Below are 21151 nucleotides of genomic sequence, written 5' to 3'. Positions count from 1 at the left end.
GTAGGTTTTGAGTGTGATGCTGATCCCATGAAGTCGTGGACCAATGTTGGTATCAAGGCAGTCTGCAAGATGGTGGCGGTTCTATATGGTGTAGGCTTTGTTTACATGGAATCGACCATAGACTGGAAATGGTTATGCTCACTCCTTGGAGACCATTTCCAATGATTCAATGATGGGATTTTTATGGACAGAAATGCACCATGTCACCAGACCACAATTGTTCGCTATTGGTTTCAAGAACTTTCTGGCCAATCTGAGTGAATGGTTTGGCCAACCAGGTTCCCCAACATGAATTGCATTGAAATTGAACATTTATGGAACACAACTGAGAGGTCAGTTCATGCACAAAATGTGCACAAACAAGAGTTTCACAATTATGAACAGCTGTAATGGTAGCATGGCTCAGTATTTCTGCAGGCGACTTTCAGCAACTTGTCGAGTCCACACCACATCGAGCTGCTGCATTACGATGGCCAGAAGGAGATCGAAGACATTATTAGGAGGTATTCTGTGACTTTTGTCACCTCAGTGTATATGCATAATTAAGTTTGCGTGGAACTCTCACCGTACAAACCCTACCCCCATCTGGCCAATTTTTTAAAAATGTTTTCTGGATATGCATTTTGTGCTGTTTCATCTTTTTCTTTCGATTTGCTTGTAACTGACTCAGTTTCTTTGCAGGCATTCACAGCAGTTTCATTGAGATGTAATGTGCTGCAATAATGGTGTTTTAATGCTGTACAAATGTTTGCCTGTAATTCATTATTTGCTGGAGCTTTGTCACAAACAGTGATAATCTGGGCAACTGTGAGAGAAGCACAGTATAGGATCACCATGTAGGTTAATTGGGGATGGTGGTGGTGATGGGGGGAAAGGGAGGAGGTTCAAGTAGTTCAAATGGTTCAAATGGCTCTGAGCACTATGGGACTCAACTGCTGCGGTCATCAGTCCCCTAGAACTTAGAACTACTTAAACCTAACTAACCTAAGGACATCACACACATCCACGCCCGAGGCAGGATTTGAACCTGCGACCGTAGCAGTCGCACGGTTCCGGACTGCATGCCTAGAACCGCGAGACCACTGCGCCCCGCAGGTTCAAGTAGTTTCAAAGTTTTACCATGCCATGGGGTTTGAAACAGTAATTATTTATGACCACTACTGATATCATCATTATCATGATTGGTTTCATGATGGTGGTTTTCAAGGAAGTGGGATCTGTCAGAAGCACATTTATTATAATCAGATGATTATTAATAATCTGTTAATAAAAGGAAGCAGTTAAATTTTGACTACTTACCTGGGTAAGCTGCTCTTCTGTTGTAACTCTCTTTGCAAGTCCTGATATGATCTTTTCTGCATATCTGCTCCTACAAAATGAAATTACAGATACTGATTAGAATTGTCCACAGTGCTTTCATGACATCATCATACACAGTGAAACACTGCTGCAACATTTCTGTGCTGAGAGCAAATGGCAGTTGCTGACGTAGAAGCATGCATGATCTCCTCTTTGGAAGAAGCCGTAACATCTACATCTACATCTACATCTACATCTACATCTACATCTACATCTACATCCATGTACATACTCCTCAAGCCACCATATAGTGTGTTGCTAAGGGTACCTTTACTATACCAGTCATTTCCCTTCTGCTCCACTTGCAGGTGCAAAGAGGGGCAACCCGCTATCTACACATCTGGAAAAAAACATGGATTTTGATATGATGATGGCATATGCGACCGGGGATATAATGGATGTGCTGATAATGATTTCAACATTGTCTGCTGACAGATAGTGTAGAGGCATAGCTTCCAGAGTGCCATCTGTTTTTACCATTTCATAGGGAATGCTCACAGCCTGAAGGCTCAGCGTTATGCAAACGTGTGGAGCAAGGAGGCAACCACACCACAGAAGTACACTCACACCTCAGATGATGCAGCCAAAGCAATAATATTTGCAGATGATACTAATGCGATAATAAGTGCACCAAAGCAATTGCTACCAACAAGTGCCAATAAAGTACTAAATTACATCCACTCTTGGATCAATGCGAACAGGTTGACATTGAATGCAAATAAAACAAATTATATGCAGTTTGGGAAAAGATGTCAAAATGTAAATCTCGATCTGGTATGGGGTGACAAAGCCTTAGACAGAGTGATATCCACAAAATTGCTGGGGATTCATGTGGATGAAAACTTAAATTTTAATGACCACATGATAAAACTTGCACAGAAACTTAATTCAGCCTGTTTTCCCTCAGAATTATTGCAAATGTTTGTGCCTCAGAGGGTGCCAGAATGGCATATTTCAGCTATTTTCAATCTCTTGCCACATACGGAATAATATTTTGGAGTTCCACAACAGGGCGCCTAAAACAAATGTTTTTGTTGCAGAAGAGGGCCATCTGAATAATAACTCACAGTCATCCACAGACACACTGCAAACCCATATTCAAAAAGCTTAGAATACTTACTATACCATCATTATACATATACAAATGTGTATTGTATGTCAGGACCCATATTGCAGATTATCAGACAAAAGCCGACTTTCATAACTACAATACCCGTAATAGCGCAGCACTCCATACTCAGCGAATAAAAAGAACAAATACACAAAGGCATGTGAGCCATATCAGTGCAAAACTGTACAGCACACTGCCAGTCAACATCAGGCAGTTAGAAGATGATAACAAATTTAAAACAGAATTTTAAAAAATTTCTCGTAGAACAATGTTTTTATTCTGTAAATGACTATGTAGGTTAATAAATTTTTCCTGATGATACTTATAAAGGCGAAATGGAAAATACTCTATCTGTACCTAATCATTCACTACCTTACCATTCATTACATTTGCATACTTAAAGGACAGCTGTTGTGTGATGTAAATATATACTTAAGCAGTGTTGTGTATATAAGGACTTGCCATTTAGGGAGGACAAAACTAAAGCCTCATGAAAAACAGACTATGCATTTAAAATAACAAGCAGGGATGTATATAGGCTATATTAATTTCATAGTATTGTTATTAACTTCATTATATTATTTTGTTTTGTACTTTTTTACATATATGTTGTTTGTGTCACATTTCTTTGAAATGGCTTACATGTACCCTTGACAACATCCATACAATATTTATTGTCAATGGATGGATAAATAAAATAAATAAACAAACTCTTGCTCCCTACAGCCAACTGAGCAAGTTTGAAAGGGGTCAACTTGTGGTCATCCGAGTGGCAGGATGGTCCTCTGGTGGCAGAATGGTCCTTTCAGGGAATTACCACATGAGTGGGACGTGGTGCATCCTTTGTGCAATGATGCGGTATCAGTGGTCATGTGAACATTCTCACATACGTAGGCAAGGTTCTGCATAACCACACACCACATACACCTGCCACAATCATCATAATGTAAGCATAGTAGTGGCAGGTCTTACAGTTACCACAGTACACATAAGAGGGCTTCTGAGGCTAGACATGTCACACGAACTATTGTGAATTGGTTATTAGCCATGGGACTATGAGCACACCCACCTCTTAGAGCTGGTGAGTGCTGTCTCGCAGACTGCATTCGACAGAGACACACTGGCCCCACTCCAGGAATTACAGTCTGGAGTGTGATAAGCTACAACTCTCGTTCACCTTTGGTATTTCTGGAGGGGATGATAATCAGCACTCGATATGTGTAGGATGTTGTTAGACCCATTCTTTTGCTGTTCTTGCAATGAGAAGGCGGGGTCTTGTTCCAACAGGGTGATGGTCACCCACACACAGCCCGTGAAACTCAGTCTGCTCTGCAAGATGTGCCAAAACTTTCCTGGCCAGCATGATCTTTAGACTTGCCTTCAATAGAGCATGAGGCCAGCATGATCTTTGGACTTGCCTCCAATTGAGCATGTGTGGGATATGATGGAATAACAAGTTATTTGTTTAACTTGTCAGCCACCAACTCTGACAGAACTATCTAAACAGGTGTAGCAGGAATGGCATAATGTATCCCAGGGCAGTATTCGCCACCTGTACGATCGACTGGATTCCAGAGTCAGGGCCTGCATTGCTGCCCGTGGAGCCTACACCATTTACATGTTTCAGCATGAGTCAATACCTAGTACCTCAGAACTGTTTGTGCCATTGATCTGTAAATGTAATCATTTCATGTACTTCATACACACAGCTGCAACAATAAATCTTGAGTGAATTTGAATCCTCTAAAGGGGTATAATATTATCCCCTCCCCTCCCCCCCCCCCTCATGGCAGTGTATATGCTTCTGTAAGGGCCCTGATTTCTCTTGTCTTCACAGTCCTTGTGAAAAATGTATGTTGGCAGCAGCATAATCATTTCCTAAATTTTCATGAGAAGAAAGTAGTCTTTCCTGCAGAGATACCCATCTGAGTTCACAAAGTACCTCCATAATTCTCATGTGTCGACTGAGCCAATTGGTAACAAATCTATCAGCATGCCTCTGAATTGCTTCAATGCCTTTCTTTAATCTGATGTGGTGTGGATCCTAAACAACTGGGCAGCACTAGAGAATGGGTTGCACTAGTGGTCGATATCCTGTCTCCCTTTATAGATCCTCTATAGATGAACTACACTTTTCTAAAGTTCTCACAATGAACCAAAGTTGATGGCTTGCTTTCCCAACTACCATCCTTATGTGCCTGTTCTACATCACATAACTTTGCAATACTATGCCTAGATATTTGATGCACATGACTTAGTCAAGCAGCACACCTGTAATACTGTATTCGAAGATCACAGGATTGTTTTTCCTACTGATGTCCATTAACTTCATTTTTCTACATTTATAGCAAGCTGCGATTCATCACACCAAATTCTGTCCATCTTTTCCTACCTTCTACAGTCACTCAACAATGCTACTTCCCCATATACTGTAGCATCATAAGCAAACAGTCTCAAATTGTTACTCACCCTACCAGTCAGATCACATACAGGTTGTTTCAGAAGTAATGGTCAATAATTCACACATGGAAAGTACAGGCCGAAAGTACCTAAAAAGTACAATAAACATGGGTCCACAAATCAACCATTGCCAAAGTATCACATTAATTCGAGTGGGGAACAAACTGTAAACACCCGTGGATACTGCAGCATTTTTGGTGGTATTTCAGGGTCTGGGATCGACTATCCATTTACATATGCACAACTACTTCCCTTCCCCCTCCCTATGCACTGTGCTGTACCATGGTGAAGGCACCATGGACAGAGGTTAGACTGATATGCATTTTATGTATGGCAAAGCAAATGGCAGTGACATCGAGGCTGCATGAAAGAGCTTTTCCTCTCTGCAGGCAACCTGACAAGAGTACATTTAGCTGGTTACATCAACACCCCAGAGAAACTAGGAGTTCTGCAAACCATGTACGAGGGTCGACCAAGATCTGTAACACCCAGTGTTGAGGAAAGGGTGTTATGCACTGTACACAAACGTCCAAGTACTTCAGCAAGGAGGACTGCTACCCAAGAGTGTGTCCTAAGTCATAGCTGCAAGTGACAGATTTTACTCAGGCAATTTCTCCATCCATATCATCTCCAGTGAGTGCAAGCCCTCAGCAATGCAGACTTCCCTCTTAGAGAGAATTTTTCCAATGGGTGCAACAACAGTGTGCCCTGAATCCCCCGTTTGTAAGCAGTATTCTGTTTACGGATGAGGCTAGATTTACGCATGATGGTATTTTTAACTACCATAACTGTCACATTTGGGCTGATGTCAATCCTAATGCAACATACATATCATGATATCACACCTGCATTATTTGTTGAATGGCTGGGCAGGACTGCTTGAAGGCAGCATAATTGAATCACGCTTCCGACCACATAGACTAAGGTAAGTATTACACTATGATATTTCTTTGACAAAGAAACATATTTGGATGAAGCCATAGGTATTACCATATTTACTAGAATCTAAGGCACACTCGAATCTAAGCCGGACCTGAAAAATGGGACTCGAAATCAAGGAAAAAAAAATTTCCCGAATCCAAAAACCGGAAAAAAGTGCGGCTTAGATTCGAGTAAATATGGGATGTCGAGATAGCAAAAGCATTCAGCAACATTTTTTACTAGAGCTGCATGTGGAGGACCTCAAGTCTTATATATAAATTACTTATGAATGGATGAGAGTATATTTTGGTATTTGCTCAGTAAAGTGGCTCCTCATATTACAAAACAGAATACTCTCTTGAGAAATGCTATACCTTAAGAAGAAAGGCAATCTGTGACTCTGGGATTTCTTGATACAGGAGAGATCTACTTTAGTTGTCAACATAGCACTCTAATATCACATTGCACACTAAACAAAATAATCCCAGAAACACGTGAAACGATTTATAATGGACTGAACTGGGAATATGTAAAGGTAAATAAATTTGTAGTACACAATGTTGACAATAAGAACTAGTAGAATGTAAAGATAAGAAAGAAGTTTTTATTTTAGAGTGTGGCCACATCCTCTATCCCGGCTTGCTGAAAAGCTGCCTGGATGTTTCCAGATGCAGAGGTGGATAGCTGTGATTGTGGACATATGTCACCTGCAACATATTCCACCTGACCATCAATACACAATTATTTGCATTCACTGTGCCCTTCAGTCACCCTCCACCCCCACCCTGCCTCCACCCAACCTAGTCAAAGCAAGTTTACTAAAAAACTTTGAAGCCATGTTTACAAACACACTACAGAGGCGTCAAGTAGCATAGCGACGCCAGTGCTCCAAGTGGTTACATTTCAGTGAACAGAAGATGAGGCCCTAGATTTGGTCATATTTGTTTGATGACCTGAGAGATCAGACAAAGTCCCCTACTACACTATCAAAGTTCTTTGACATACCAACTTTGACAAAGAAATATGATAGTGTAATAGCAGCCTAACCAGACTTCAGTACACGCTGTTTCTGTGGACTGTACTTCCAGGTGTACATGATTATGTCCCACTGAACCAATGCTTGAACATGTGATTCATGCATAACAGTGCTCCAGCACAATCTCAATTATGTGTGTACTGGCTTCTATCTTGGACATACGGTTAGCACTGGACAGGTAGAGGAGGGCCTATGGTATGGCCTCTAAGGCCTCCAGATTTAAATCCCATGGATTTCTGTGTGTGGGGTCATGTCAAAAGCATGGTTTATACTGCCGAGGTCAACTCTCTTGAGGAATTATCTTGCGGATTGAAGCAACCTTCCAGCAGTTACAGAAGTCCCCAGAACCGCCTGAGAGGATATGCAACTCATTTCAGAGACGAGTTCAATATTACATTCACATGTATGGACAACATTTTGAACACCTACTTTAATGTTTAGATATATCACGTGTTCCTAGATACTGATGAACCACAACAGAAAATATGTTGTATCTCGACAACGGTTGATTTGTGGGCCCAGATTTATTGGAGCTTTTTAGCCACTTTTGGCCTATATTTTCTATATGTGATTTATTAACCACCACTTCTGAAAATCTCTGTATAGAGACCAAGAGCTGTCCCATTACACTTCCCTAGGGGCATAATCCATATCACTTCAGGCATGGGGGCTACCTCCATAGTCTCGGATGTTATTGAATTTAGCATATGTCAAAATTTAGGAGTAAGTAAGAAGAACATATTCTTTTGTTTTCTCCAAAAAAGTTCCTGACCTGAGATTCGGGCCTCCAAACATGACACTGCAAACACCATTTCGAAGCTGGAATTTCAGAAAAAAATTTTAAATGCTGTATCTCTAAACAGTTGTAGATATTTTGTTAGAGATTTTTTATTTGAGGGGTAACTGCTTTATGATTACAATGGTATCCTCCCTTTGGACATATCTGTCAAAGCTCTTTTACTGTCACCCTGTTAATTTTTTTATAATTTACAGAATTTTTTAATTTTTTAAATTTTTTTTACTAAAAAAAAAATTTTTTTATCTTTCAAGAGCAACATATGTCTTCAGTGAAGTTGTTTCTAACTAATTACTTTGTTACAATGTTTATATCTATTGTTTTTGTTGCAGTTATTTCTTATCACTTTGCTTGTTGCAGTTGAACTACTGACCATTAAAATTGCTAACCACAGAGATGATGTGCTACAGATGCAAAATTTAACTGACAGGAAGAAGATGCTGTGATATGCAAATGATTATCTTTTCAGTGCATTCACACAAGGTTGGGGTCAGTGGCAACATGCTGACATGAGGGAAGTTTCCAACTGATTTCTCATACACAAACAGTAGTTCGGTGAAACGTTGTTGTGATGCCTCGTGTAAAGAGGAGAAATGCGTACCATCACGTTTCTGACTTTGATAAAGGTTGGATTGTAGCCTATTGCAATTACAGTTTACCATATCGCAACATTGCTGCTCGTGTTGGTCGAGATTCAATGGCTGTTAGTAGAATATGGAATTGGTGGGTTCAAGGGGGTAATACCGAACATCATGCTGGATCCCAATGGCCTCGTATCACTAGCAGTTTAGATGACAGACATCTTATCTGCATGGATGTAATGGATCATGCAGTCCCTGAGTCAACAGATGGGGACGTTTGCAAGACAACAACCATCTGCACGAACAGTTCAATGAACAGTTCAGTGATGTTTGCAGCAGCATGGACTATCAGCTCGGAGACCATGACTGCAGTTACCCTTGATGCTGCATCACAGACAGGAGAGGCTGCGATGGTGTACTCAATGACGAACCTGGGTGCTTGAATGGCAAAACGTCATTTTTTTCAGATGATTCCAGGTTCTGCTTACAGCATCATTATGGTCACATCCATGTTTGGCGAAATCGCGGTGAACACACATTGGAAGCGTGTATTCGTCATTGCCGTACTGGCATATCACCCAGCATGATGGTATGGGATGCCATTGATTACACTTCTCGGTTGCCTCTTGTTCTTATTGACAGCACTTTGACCAGTGGACGTTAAATTTCAGATGTGTTACGACCCGTGGCTCTACCCTTCATTTGATCCCTGCAAAACCCTACATTTCAGCAGGATAATGCACAACCGCATGTTGCAGGACCTGTACGGACCTTTCTGGATACAGAAGATGTTTGACTGCTGACCTGGCCAGCACTTTCTCCAGATCTCTCACCAGTCGACAACGTCTGGTCAATGCTGGCTGAGCAACTGGCTCATCACAATACGCCAGTCACTACTCTTGATGAACTGTGGCAACGTGTTGAAGCTGCATGGGCAGCTTTACCTGTACAAACCATCCAAGCTCTGTTTGACTCAATGCCCAGAAATATCAAGGCCGTTATTATGGGCAGAGGTGGTTGTTCTAGGTACTGTTTTCTCAGGATCTATGCACCCAAATTGCATGAAAGTGTAATCACATGTCAGTTCTAGTATAATATATCTGTCCAATGAATACCAGTTTATCATCTGCACTTCTTCTTGGTGTAACAATTTTAATGGCCAGTGGTGTATTTCCTTTCACATTCATTGTTGCAGATATTTCTTACACTTTGTTGTAGTTTCTTGTCATTTTCTTTGTTGTGGGTCTTCAGTGGAGGCATCTGTATTGTAGTTGTTCAGTGCTAATCTGTTTACTGAAGAGGCTTCTGAGACCATCCAGTGAGCTCTATGTTTTCATGAGGAATTTGCCAGTTGACAGAGTTGCAGTGTGTTTTGTGAAGAGAACTTTTTGAAATGTCTTCTGACTGGGGCCAGAGAAGAGTGAAGTGTGCTGACTATTTGCTTATCCATAAAAGCATGATATATAAGACAAACAAAAAAAACAGACATTTTTGAGGGTGGGAATAAGTGTTCTCATTTGAAGACTCTGTTTCAAAGTGAAGATGTTTTAAGTGACACCTTTTTGTGTTCCCAATATAACATCAATGATAGTATCTGAACAAGATGAAGCCTCCTATGGCGCAAATGATGCAGATTTTGCATCAATAGAGGAAGAATTAAATACACTGAATCAGTCAACTACAGAGGTAGGTGTTAGTCCCGTTAAGAAACCATGGTCAGTTAGTCACAAGCTCTATGCATCAATAAAGTGCAGAGAAATCACTAAAGCTATGGATGAATACACTACAGCAAAACTGACCACACTCTTCAAAGTAGAAATTCCATCTTCAGTAGAAAATGAACCAAAGCACTCTTGCACCTCTTGCCAGGCATTTACTATTATTCCAGAGACATTTTCAAAGAATACAATTTTGAACCACATTCCATCAGTATCAAAGTACATGGTATACAAATCAAGAAATGTGAGGTCTGTAAAAGGAGTCTTTGGACCACCAGATCCCTATTATGTAGAAGCAGCTTACATTCAAATAGTGCAGTCATTTTATCTGGAAGATAAATGGGGTTGTTCTTGCCAAAGTGCCAACGAAAAAGGCACTATAATTGTGACAGTTGAAGGTCAAAAAGTTGTGAAAATGAAGAGCTACATGACTCACAGTATTAAAAAAACTTCTGCAATTTATAAGAGTAACTATACAACTTCACATATTGGAAAATCAAAATTATATTCACTACAACCTAAGCAGGTGGTTCCACACCCACCTAGAGATGTCTGTTTATGTGTGTACTGTGTGAATTTTGAACTTTTTGTGGTAACTTTGAAGAACTTACTGGAGCAAGTGGCATATGACACCTTGGTAGGGCATGTGGAGTCATTAGTAGTCTGTGATGTAAAGCAAGAGACTTGTTTGTTTCAAGAATGTGATGACTGCCCTGGAAAGAGAGGACTTTCTTTATGTTTCAAGAATGTGGTGACTGCCCTGGAGAGGGAGGACTATCTTTACAGACACTTGGCCTGGAAGACATAGCAGATAACTCTGCAGAAATTACATATGCAACATGGGAGGAAAATAAACTAATTAAGAAAACTGTTGCCTTTGACAGTTTCATTGATGAACTTGGGAAATGGTCAGTGAAAGCAGTAACACACCAGCATATGAAGAAATTGCAACAACACATTGCAGTAGTGAAAGGGTGTGTACAGGCTGATAAGCTATGTTTAGTGCTTCACTGTGATTTTGCTGAGAACTGGTCTGTAATTCTCCCACAAGAAGTACAAGGGTATCATTGGAGTAATGATCAGGTTTCAATTTTTACAGGAGTGACATATTTTCAAAACAAGACCACCTGTGTTGCAGTTATAAGTGATGACGCAGGTCATGACTCAGCATATGCTTTGCTAGCAATGTGCAAAATTCTTCAACTGCAAACAGGGGCAGAGAAAATCATCATTATTTCTGATGGTGCACATAGTCATTTTAAAAATTGTTACCAGCTGTTTGAATTGAGTAAGTCACTTGTGCCAACTGGGTATACAGTGCTACTGGTCACAGGAAAGGGCCTTGTGATGGTGTAGGAGACCTGCTGAAGCACCATGCTAAAAAACATAATCTCTCCAAAGCAAATACAGCTGCAATTCAGAATGCTGAGGATTTTACAAGAGTCGTGAAATCTTAACATCCACAGCCCTCATTCTTTTGTTCAAAGATGAAATCGAGGGATTCTGTGAGCAGAAAGAAAAGAATGGTCCAGACAAAGTACTCCTGTAGAAGGAAATCAGAAGACACATTCCTGGACTCAAAATGATGGGTGAACTGATATTGCACACAATTTAAAGAGCAAAAATGAAGAAATTTCGTTCATTTGGCCAAACGTCAAAAACAGCAGGATAATATTCAGATACACAACCTAAGAAGGGGGATGTTTGTGGCATGTGTGTATAACTGTGACTGGTGGATTGCAGAAACTATAGGCACCTTATGAGTTAAACAAAACTGTAGTGAACTTTATGCTACCATATGGACCAGCTGCTGGATATAGGTTTCTAGCTGAAGGCAGCAACAATGCCATCAGTGCTCACTTAGTGTTCACAATGTTTTGAAGACTGTAAGTCCTCCAGTTCCTATTGCATCACTCTATATCAAAGGAAGATCCTGAAGCAGTGGAACACATTTTCAGTTAAGTGAATCGCTAATTTCAGTACAAAACAGAGTACACATAAGTTGTATAAATTGAAAGTTTTAAGTCTCTGGACCTTTCACATACATTTTGGAACCATTTAAAATGCTTGAAAAAATGAGTCTCTTACTCAATTTTCAAAACTAAAATTATGTTACAGCAGTCTTCTTGTTATGCCTGTGTGTAACTCAATGTATGTGTGGCAATCTATCCTTTTCATAATATAGTTATTTTATTGGTATTTCTGTTTTGAATCTGCCAAAATTACTGCAGATGGCTTTTTATTGTTTTGTGTCAGTATTGTCATGTTTCAGTTGTGAAGCCACAGCTGATGTGAGTAGACACAGTTACACTGTTGAGGAATGATTAATGGCATATGGGTGTGGGTGCACAAATGTTCACAGACAGGGCAAACAAGAGGGATACTGAATGCATTTATAGCTGCTCCAGTACATGGGGCATTTGGATACTCTCTTACAGCATAGGTTTCCCTGACCTACATATATGGGGATTGTATCTCTAGCATATCTTGTGCCATCGCACTCCACCTGGCCTAAGTCACTTCTATCCTGCTTCCCTTCATCTTGCCTTTTCCCTTCTCTCTTCTATCCACACCACTCATTTTTTGTTCACATCCTGTACTGCCTTCTCTCACCAGTCTTCCTCTCCCCTCTATCTCCATGCAGGCACTCTCTCTCTATGCCTCCCCCTCTCTCCCTGTCCCTCTTTCGCCCTGCTATCTCCCCTTTTCAACCCTCTCCCCTTCTCTCTCCAACCCCTATCCCTTTTCAGTTTCACTTTTCTTCCTTCTTTTTCTCCTCCCCTTCCCCCCACCCCACCCTTTTTTCCCATTTCCTCACTCCCCCTCCAACATCTCTTTTTCCTGTACCCTCTGTACTCTTTTCAACTTGCTGTGCAGCTGCAGAGCCACCTGTCTAAAGGCATCTACATCTACATCCATATTCCGCAAGCCACCTGACGGTGTGTGACCTGCCTCTTTCCCCCACCCCCTCCTTGCATCTTTCTCTATGGGGTCCCCTCATTTTGTAATGGTTTGGATGATTTAAAGTGGAGAAGTATGTGTGCAACCTTCGCACTTCTTTTACACGAGTCAACTTACTTGTGAATGCACAGCTGATCTTCTTCGCTGGTTAGATGGCTACTGGAATCTCTAAAAACTTATTCTCCAAAGTATGGTACCAGTTAAAGGAACAAATAAGACTCTCTCTCTCTCTCTCTCTCTCTCTCTCTCTCTCTCTCTCTCTCTCTCTCTCTCTCTCTCTACTCATGAAATAATTAAGTACTCTAAGAAATGTTTTTAGTTCACTTTCGGTATATTTCAACTTCGATAAAGAACAACTTTTCATTTCGCACATAAATATTTGACTTCTTGTAAGTCACCCATGTCGTCTCCCATTAGACACCATTAAGTTACATTTACAATGGAGTTGGTTTAACAATCATGTCTCTATTACACAGACATCAGAAACATATCTTGCCTCTAGCATGTCCAAGTTAAGAGTTACTAAAAAGTCTTCTCAACTCAACTGTTCTTTTGTCACTAACAATAGTCATCATTACAAAACAGCACAGAATAACACAAAGGTCCCTGGGTTCTTCCATATGCTTTCACTACAACTTCCATGGATTGACCAACAAGTACTTGTTAGTGCCGTTCGACTGCTGTGTCTACAGTCTTCTCACGACAAACTTCAGACCTGGTGTGTTTGAGATGGTGGAAGGCCAAGTGGTTCTAGAATTTACACAGAAATTCTCAAATCACTACCCCCCCCCCCCCCCCCTCTCCGCCTCAGATCAAACACATTATATTTTATACATAATCATTATGTACATTAATATCACGCATAATAACTGTTCACATTTTAACAGTATACATTTCTTTTCTTTCAATAAACATGAAAAACCTTGTGCTTACTATTTAGCTATTCTTTTCTCATTTTACTTAGATAATAAAAAGTTAGCATTTCACTCAAGGTTTTAGTCAGCTTTTTTAATGTATACGAATTATGAGGGCTATAATGTTCTTTTCTCTATTTTGCTGTCTTTCCAATTGTAAACTCCAGGTGTTCATGACACATGAGTAATCTACTTTCTCTCACTTTTTGTTTTACCTTTCCTAAGCATATACTCATTCATTATCTGGTTTGGAGGAACTCTTTTTTTTTTCTTTTCTTTTCTCCTCCCCCCCCCCTCCCCCCCCCCCCCCCATATCAGTCTACTGACTAGTTTGATGCGGCGCGCCACAAATTCCTTTCCTGTGCTAACCTCTTCATCTCAGAGTAGCAATTGCAACATACGTCCTCAATTATTTGCTTGAGGTATTCCAATCTCTGTCTTCCTCTACAGTTTTTGCGCTTTACAGTTCCCTCTAGTACCATGGAAGTCATTCCCTCATGTCTTAGCAGATGTCCTATCATCCTGTCCCTTCTCCTTATCAGTGTTTTCACATATTCCTTTCCTCTCCGATTCTGCATAGAACCTCCTCATTCCTTACCTTATCAGTCCACCTAATTTTCAACATTTGTCTATAGCACCACATCTCAAATGCTTCGATTCTCTTCTGTTCCGGTTTTCCCACAATCCATGTTTCACTACCATACAATGCTGTACTCCAGACGTACATCCTCAGAAATTTCTTCCTCAAATTAAGGCCGGTATTTGATATTAGTAGACTTCTCTTGGCCATAGCGAGTCTGCTTTTGATGTCTTCCTTGCACCATCCATCATTTGTTATTTTACTGCCTAGGTAGCAGAATTCCTTAACTTCATTGACTTCGTGACCATCAATCCTGATGTTAAGTTTCTCGCTGTTCTCATTTCTACTACTTCTCATTACCTTCGTCTTTCTCTCTGTTCATTCTGTTCAGCAGATCATTTAATTCTTCTTCACTTTCACTCAGGATAGCAATGTCATCAGCAAATCGTATCATTGATATCCTTACACCTTGTATTTTAATTCCAGTCCTGACCCTTTCTTTTATTTCCATCATTGCTTCCTCGATGTACATATTGAAGAGTAGGGGCGAAAGGCTACAGACTTGTCTTACTCCCTTCTTAATAGGAGCACTTCATTCTTGATCGTCCACTCTTATTATTCCCTCTTGGTTGTTGTACATATTGAATATGACCTGTCTCTCCCTATAGCTTACCAGTACTTTTCTCAGAATCTTGAACAGCTTGCACTATTTTATATTGTCGAACGCTTTTCCAGGTTGATAAATCCTATGAACGTTTCTTGATTTTTCTTTAGCCTTGCTTCCATTATTAGCCGTAACGTCAGAATTGCCTCTCTCGTGCCTTTACTTTTCCTAAAGCCAAACTGATCATCACCTAGTATATTCTCAATTTTCTTTTCCATTCTTCTGTATATTATTCTTGTAAGTAGCTTTGATGCATGAGCTGTTAAGCTGATTGTGCGGTCATTCTTGCACTTGTCAGCTCTTGCCGTCTTCGGAATTGTGTGGATGATGTTTTTCCGAAAGTCAGATGGTATGTCGCCAGACTCATATATTCTACACACCAACATGAATAGTCGTTTTGTTGCCACTTCCCCTAATGATTTTAGAAATTCTGATGGAATGTTATCTATCCCTTCTGCCTTATTTGACCGTAAGTCCTCCAAAGCTCTTTTAAATTCTGATTCTAATACTAAATCTACTCCTGTTTCTTCTTCTATCACATCAGACAAATCTTCACCCTCATAGAGGCTTTCAATGTATTCTTTCCACCTATCTGCTCTCTCCTCTGCATTTAACAGTGGAATTGCCGTTGCACTCTTAATGTTACCACAGTGGCTTTTAATGTCACCAAAGGTAGTTTTGACTTTCCTGTATGCTCAGTCTGTCCTACCGACAATCATATCTTTTTCGATGTCTTCACATTTTTTCTGCAGCCATTTCATCTTAGCTTCCCTGCACTTCCTATTTATTTCATTCCTCAGCGACTTGTATTTCTGTATCCTGATTTTCCCGGAACATGTTTGTACTTACTCCTTTCATCAGTCAACTGAAGTATTTCTTCTGTTACCCATGGTTTCTTCGCAGCTACCTTCTTTGTACCTATGTTTTCCTTCCCAACTTCTGTGATGGCCCTTTTTAGAGATGTCTATACCTCTTCAACTGTACTGCCTATTGCGCTATTCCTTATTGCTGTATCTATAGCGTTAGAGACCTTCAAAGATATCTCGTTATTCCTTAGAACTTCCGTATCCCACTTCTTTGCATATTGATTTTTCCTGACTAATGTCTTGAACTTCAGCCTATACTTCATCACTACTATATTGTGATCTGAGTCTATATCTGCTCCTGGGTACGCCTTACAATCCAGTATCTGATTTCGGAATCTCTGACTGACCATGATGCAATCTAATTGAAATCTTCCCGAATCACCTGACCTTTTCTAAGTATACCTCCTCCTCTTGTGATTCTTGAATAATGAGTGTTGTGCATAGAATTCATACTTTCCAGTGTAATTCCTATAAAATGTGTGACTTCAGTCACAATACTGTCCCCTTCTGCTAGGATCAGTACCTATACCTTGCCTGTGGGTTGACCATATGAATACACTTCCTCTTTCCATTCTGGTAGGTACGCCACTTTATAAGACATTCGTATTTTTTAGGCCACAGGTCGTTCTATCTCCATGTAAGCCCTGAGTAGGCCTCATGTTTCATTATCCCAGTATAAGTTTCTATGTAAAGCTACAAATCTACTCTACACTATGCATACACTTCATAATACTTCATTTAATTCCTAGAGTCCTCCTCTACTTTTCAACTTCTTTACTCTTAGTAGATACTATGTCTACCTATAATTCAAGTCCTACTATCCCACAAATCATCAGAGTATTTATTAAATTGACAAACCTTAATGATAATCACAATTATTTCCTCTTGTTTATGTTCTCTTTCATTACTCCCGCCTTTTTCTTATGTACACTCAATGTGAAATCTTTTAATGTTCTTTTAATATTTGTGTTTAAATATAATTTTGTGTTTATGTGGATGTATGTTGATATAGTCTGATTATTTGGCCTTCTTATCTGACATAAGTACGTGCATATGGAAAGAGGGGTGAAAAATAGATAGGTCCTCAAATGAGAAGTAAGAAAGGAAATAAATAGAAATGGTTGCTAAGATCAAAGAAGAGAAAGAAGATAGCCCCAAAGACAGGAAACCCTTCCCACTCCCGTACCCCAGGATCCCTACCTCGCAGTTACTTGAGTGAGAGGCCGGAGGAGGTTTGGTGTTAAATCATCTCCTACAGAATGGACTTTCCCACCGTCACCCTTGAGGTCCCCGAAGGAAAACTTAGTAACCCTATGGAAATGGTAAATGGTGCACAATTGTGGTGTGTGTTTTGTGTTAGCCATGATTTATGTGTTCTCGCTAACCATGCTCTTATCCACAATAGTCACCCCTTTCAAAACTGATACAAACCCTCCCACCTACATCACATTTCAGAAAAGAATAAAATATTCTGTACAAAGTAGAAAATCTATATAGTATATTTTAAAAGTTGTTTAATCACTCATCCAATATTATATCTTCTACTAACTTAATGTTTCCTTCAGTTCACTATGAAAAATATGCGTCAAGAAGTATAAATTAAAACTTTGGTCTGATTATATTACATTCAGTATGAGAATAGTATTCTCATGAATACTATTCTATTTGAAAGTTATGCACCAAGACATGGTTCTCCATATTTACACAGAAATATGTGAGAAATAAAGGGATTACTGGACAGTTTTCAAGAAAACCAGTGTTGGAGTCATCGTAATGACACCTTATAACAATAGAACACACAAAATTGATGATGTTGATTTCACTAAGACCTCTGCACACAGGATTGCAAAGAAACTGGTGAAGAGATTACACACAAAGACCATTTCAAGCAAAAACATGACCTAAGAGTATGTGGAGACCGCGCTGATCGAAACCGAGGGAGAGAAGAGCTGACCAGGCGGACTTAGTATATCCTGTCCCAGAGCTGTGCCAAATGACGGGGATTGGAGACAACATGTGTGCAAGTTTCCATGCACTGTGAATATCCCTACCTCAAGTGTGCTCTTGCGTGGCACATAATAGTAGTAACAGAAGCATGTATGCAGAAGCTTCTTTAGCTCCACAAGAGATTGCATATGGAGCCAGACGTTATTAGTAGTCTAACTCAATGGAACAAAGAAATCCCCCACCACGATGTGGATGACATAATCACAAATCCTAGCTGGTACAATTTTTTTTCATAGAGTATCTGAGAGTGGTATGATAGAATAGTTTAAGATTTTGAAGAAATTTGGTGCAGGAAAACTATTACAGAAGAAACACCGAAAACAACTCGGGATCCGGTGGTTGTCACTCTGCCCCTTAACTCAGAATGTTAACATCCCTGGGGGATATGTACAACTTTACATCTTTTACATTGTACTGCCACTTCTCTGATCCAGTTGTAGGGTCTACTAAAAATAATGTCTTAGGATGGATTACCGTTTGCACCCAGTATGGCACTTCATATTTTTAGAAAAAACTGTGTGACTCTTTCTTCAGGACAGAGCTTTGCAGATGTTGTTATACTAGAACTAGGTCATCGACTTTGTATTTAGGTTCAACAGCTTTTTCATTACGTTTACTTACTCTTTGTTGTGCTATTTAAATTAAATTCTTAGAAACTATTTCCTGATTCATTTCGTAATCAACAGTACATTGTTCAGGCCAATTAACACATTTAATCAGAGGTTCTCTTACAAAAGGTTTGCCTATTACTTCTAAAGGTGTCAACCCGGTCAATAAATGTGGTAATTAATTTAGAATAAGTTCAAAGACTTTAATTTTTGTTGCCCATAAAGTATTTTTTTTCATGGCAGTAGGTATGGAATAGTTTTCCAATTTCTTCATTTCTTGTTCACATGGATTCGAGGAGGGGTTATAGTTGGATATTAATGCTTGACAAATACCTTCCCATGCTAGAAATTCTTTAAATTCTACTCATTACTTGCGAGCCATTATCCGTAAGAAACTGTTTTGGTTTACCTACTTCTAGAAAGTATTGTTGTAAACAGTGTATAACTGTCTGCATATTGACATTTTCGATTGGATATAGTTTAACATATTTTGACCAATGCTCTTTGATGACCAAAGTATATGACACTCCTCTCTTTCCTTTTGGTACTGGTCCAAAAACATCTGCTGCTGTGAGATAATGTAATGACTTAGGAATAATTGGATACATTTTGTATTTCACAGGAGTGTTATTCTCTTTCACCTTCTGACAGGTTTCACAAGTTATAATCAAAGATGTATCTTATACCCTAACTTCTTAAAATAATAGAACTTATTCATATGTGTTACACACTTTTTGATTCCAAAGTGTCCATATCCTGTATGAACATACCACACAAGTGTGTCTTCCATTACGTTCAGAATGCATAAGTGCCAACATTGCGATGTTAAGCTAACGAAACAAATTTTGACCTATAATTTTCATTTTCCTACTTGATTAGGAGGTAAGGAATTCCAGATAGAGGTAGAAAACATTTCTTTAAAATAGGGATCATGATGTATATTTTCTGTTATTCTTTGAGCCATCTCTTGTACCCTGATGTCTGGATATTCTACTGACATAAAATTAATCACATAATTACAAAAATAGCGCTGGATCCTTCCATACTTTTTAATTCTTTCATTCCTATGGTAACATAGACAAAGCATATAGTAGAATACTCTTGGAACCTTTTACATATTGTATCCTAATATCATATTCCTGTAGGAAAAGCATCCATTGCATTAATCTACTGTGTAACCATCGACTACTCATTAGAAAGAAAAGAGCGTGATGATCTGCGTAAACATGGATTTCTGACCCCCATACAAGTGTTTGAAATTTTTTGATACTCCATAATATTTCCAACAGTTCTTTTTCAGTAGCCATGTTATTTAATTCATACTTATTTAGACTATGGCTAGCAAAAGCTATCAAAAGCTATGGTTCGGTGTTCTACATTATTTAGATCCAACTCTCCTTGGAAAAGTTCTGCAGCAATAAAATAATCAGATGTATCTGTCAAAATTTTAAATGGCTCACCCATAACCGGGTGATGTAATAGGGGTGATTCAACAAGCACACTTTTGATGTTTCCAAACGCATCATTTGCCTCTTGATCCCAAATCCATGGTACTCTCTTCCTTAATAAATGTAAAATTTTTGGGTCATTCAGTTCTTGACCTCATATGTACTGTCGATAGCATCCTGCCATTCCTATAAACCCCTTCAACTGTCTTACATTTTTAGGGTGGGAACATTCTTTAATAGCTTTGGTGCATTCAGAGTCTGGTCTAATTCCCTGCGCCCTACAATATGGCCTAAAAACTTAAGCTCTTGGTGCACGAAATACGAATTTGATAGATTCACCATAATACCTTTTTCTTAAAAATTTTTTTAGAGTTCTGCATAAGGTGAGACAATGTTCTTCCCAAGTAGCTGATATTATTAGGATATTGTCTACATATATTATCAAATCCCTTAATAAATCTCTCCTTAATGCCTCATCCACCACATATATGAATATGGATATATAAATATTAAGTCAAAATTGCAGTGCATTGAAATGATATCAAAGTTCATGATAACATTAAACTCTAATAGCCAATCTAAATCAAACAATACATCTCTATTGATATTTTCTACTATTAACAGCGTTTGATAAAATGCTGCAGTTTACTTGAGTCTCGTACTTGACAATCTTACTTTTTGTTCATGTTATTGTAAACTCTGCTCACTGGTAATAATGATAAGTGTTGTTTAGTCTGTAGTGAAGTATAAAACATGTTGGAGATGAGTGATACCTCACTCCCTGAATCTATAAATATGTTAACCTTAGAATTCTCCACGGTCCCTGCTATTATAGGTGGTGGATTATTGGTAGTCAAGCTTGGTTTTTCTGGTGGCAACCATTCCTTTGTTGGTATTTTGTGGGTAAACATATTCATATCGACTAAGGCCTCCTAGTTTATTTCCACAACCTGGGCCCCAGCCCTGGATCCAGATCGCAGTGCGTTTTCCTCATTATTAGTAATCACAGGTTGGTTACCAAATTGAGATACTTTGTGTGCTATTATTACTTGCGAAGCTACTGGACCTAAATTCAAAGGTGGATGCCTCTTCTGGTAATTGTCGTTACCATTTGTTCTGTT

General features: G+C 39.3%; 1 protein-coding gene across 2 annotated transcripts in view; it reads right to left on the bottom strand.

Moving 5' to 3' along the window:
• Positions 1-21151, bottom strand: part of LOC126281584 (aminopeptidase N-like) — a 330257-nt gene that overhangs the window by 8105 nt on the left and 301001 nt on the right. For both annotated transcript variants that reach the window (XM_049980666.1, XM_049980667.1), the window contains exon 15: positions 1300-1369. In XM_049980666.1, coding sequence (XP_049836623.1) covers positions 1300-1369 — 70 coding nt within the window. The remainder of the gene's footprint in view (positions 1-1299; positions 1370-21151) is intronic.

Source organism: Schistocerca gregaria, chromosome 7 (genome assembly GCF_023897955.1).
Source record: "Schistocerca gregaria isolate iqSchGreg1 chromosome 7, iqSchGreg1.2, whole genome shotgun sequence".
Lineage (NCBI taxonomy): Eukaryota > Metazoa > Arthropoda > Insecta > Orthoptera > Acrididae > Schistocerca > Schistocerca gregaria.
Note: the sequence above shows the minus strand (reverse complement) of the source record. Positions and strands in the feature narration are given on the sequence as shown.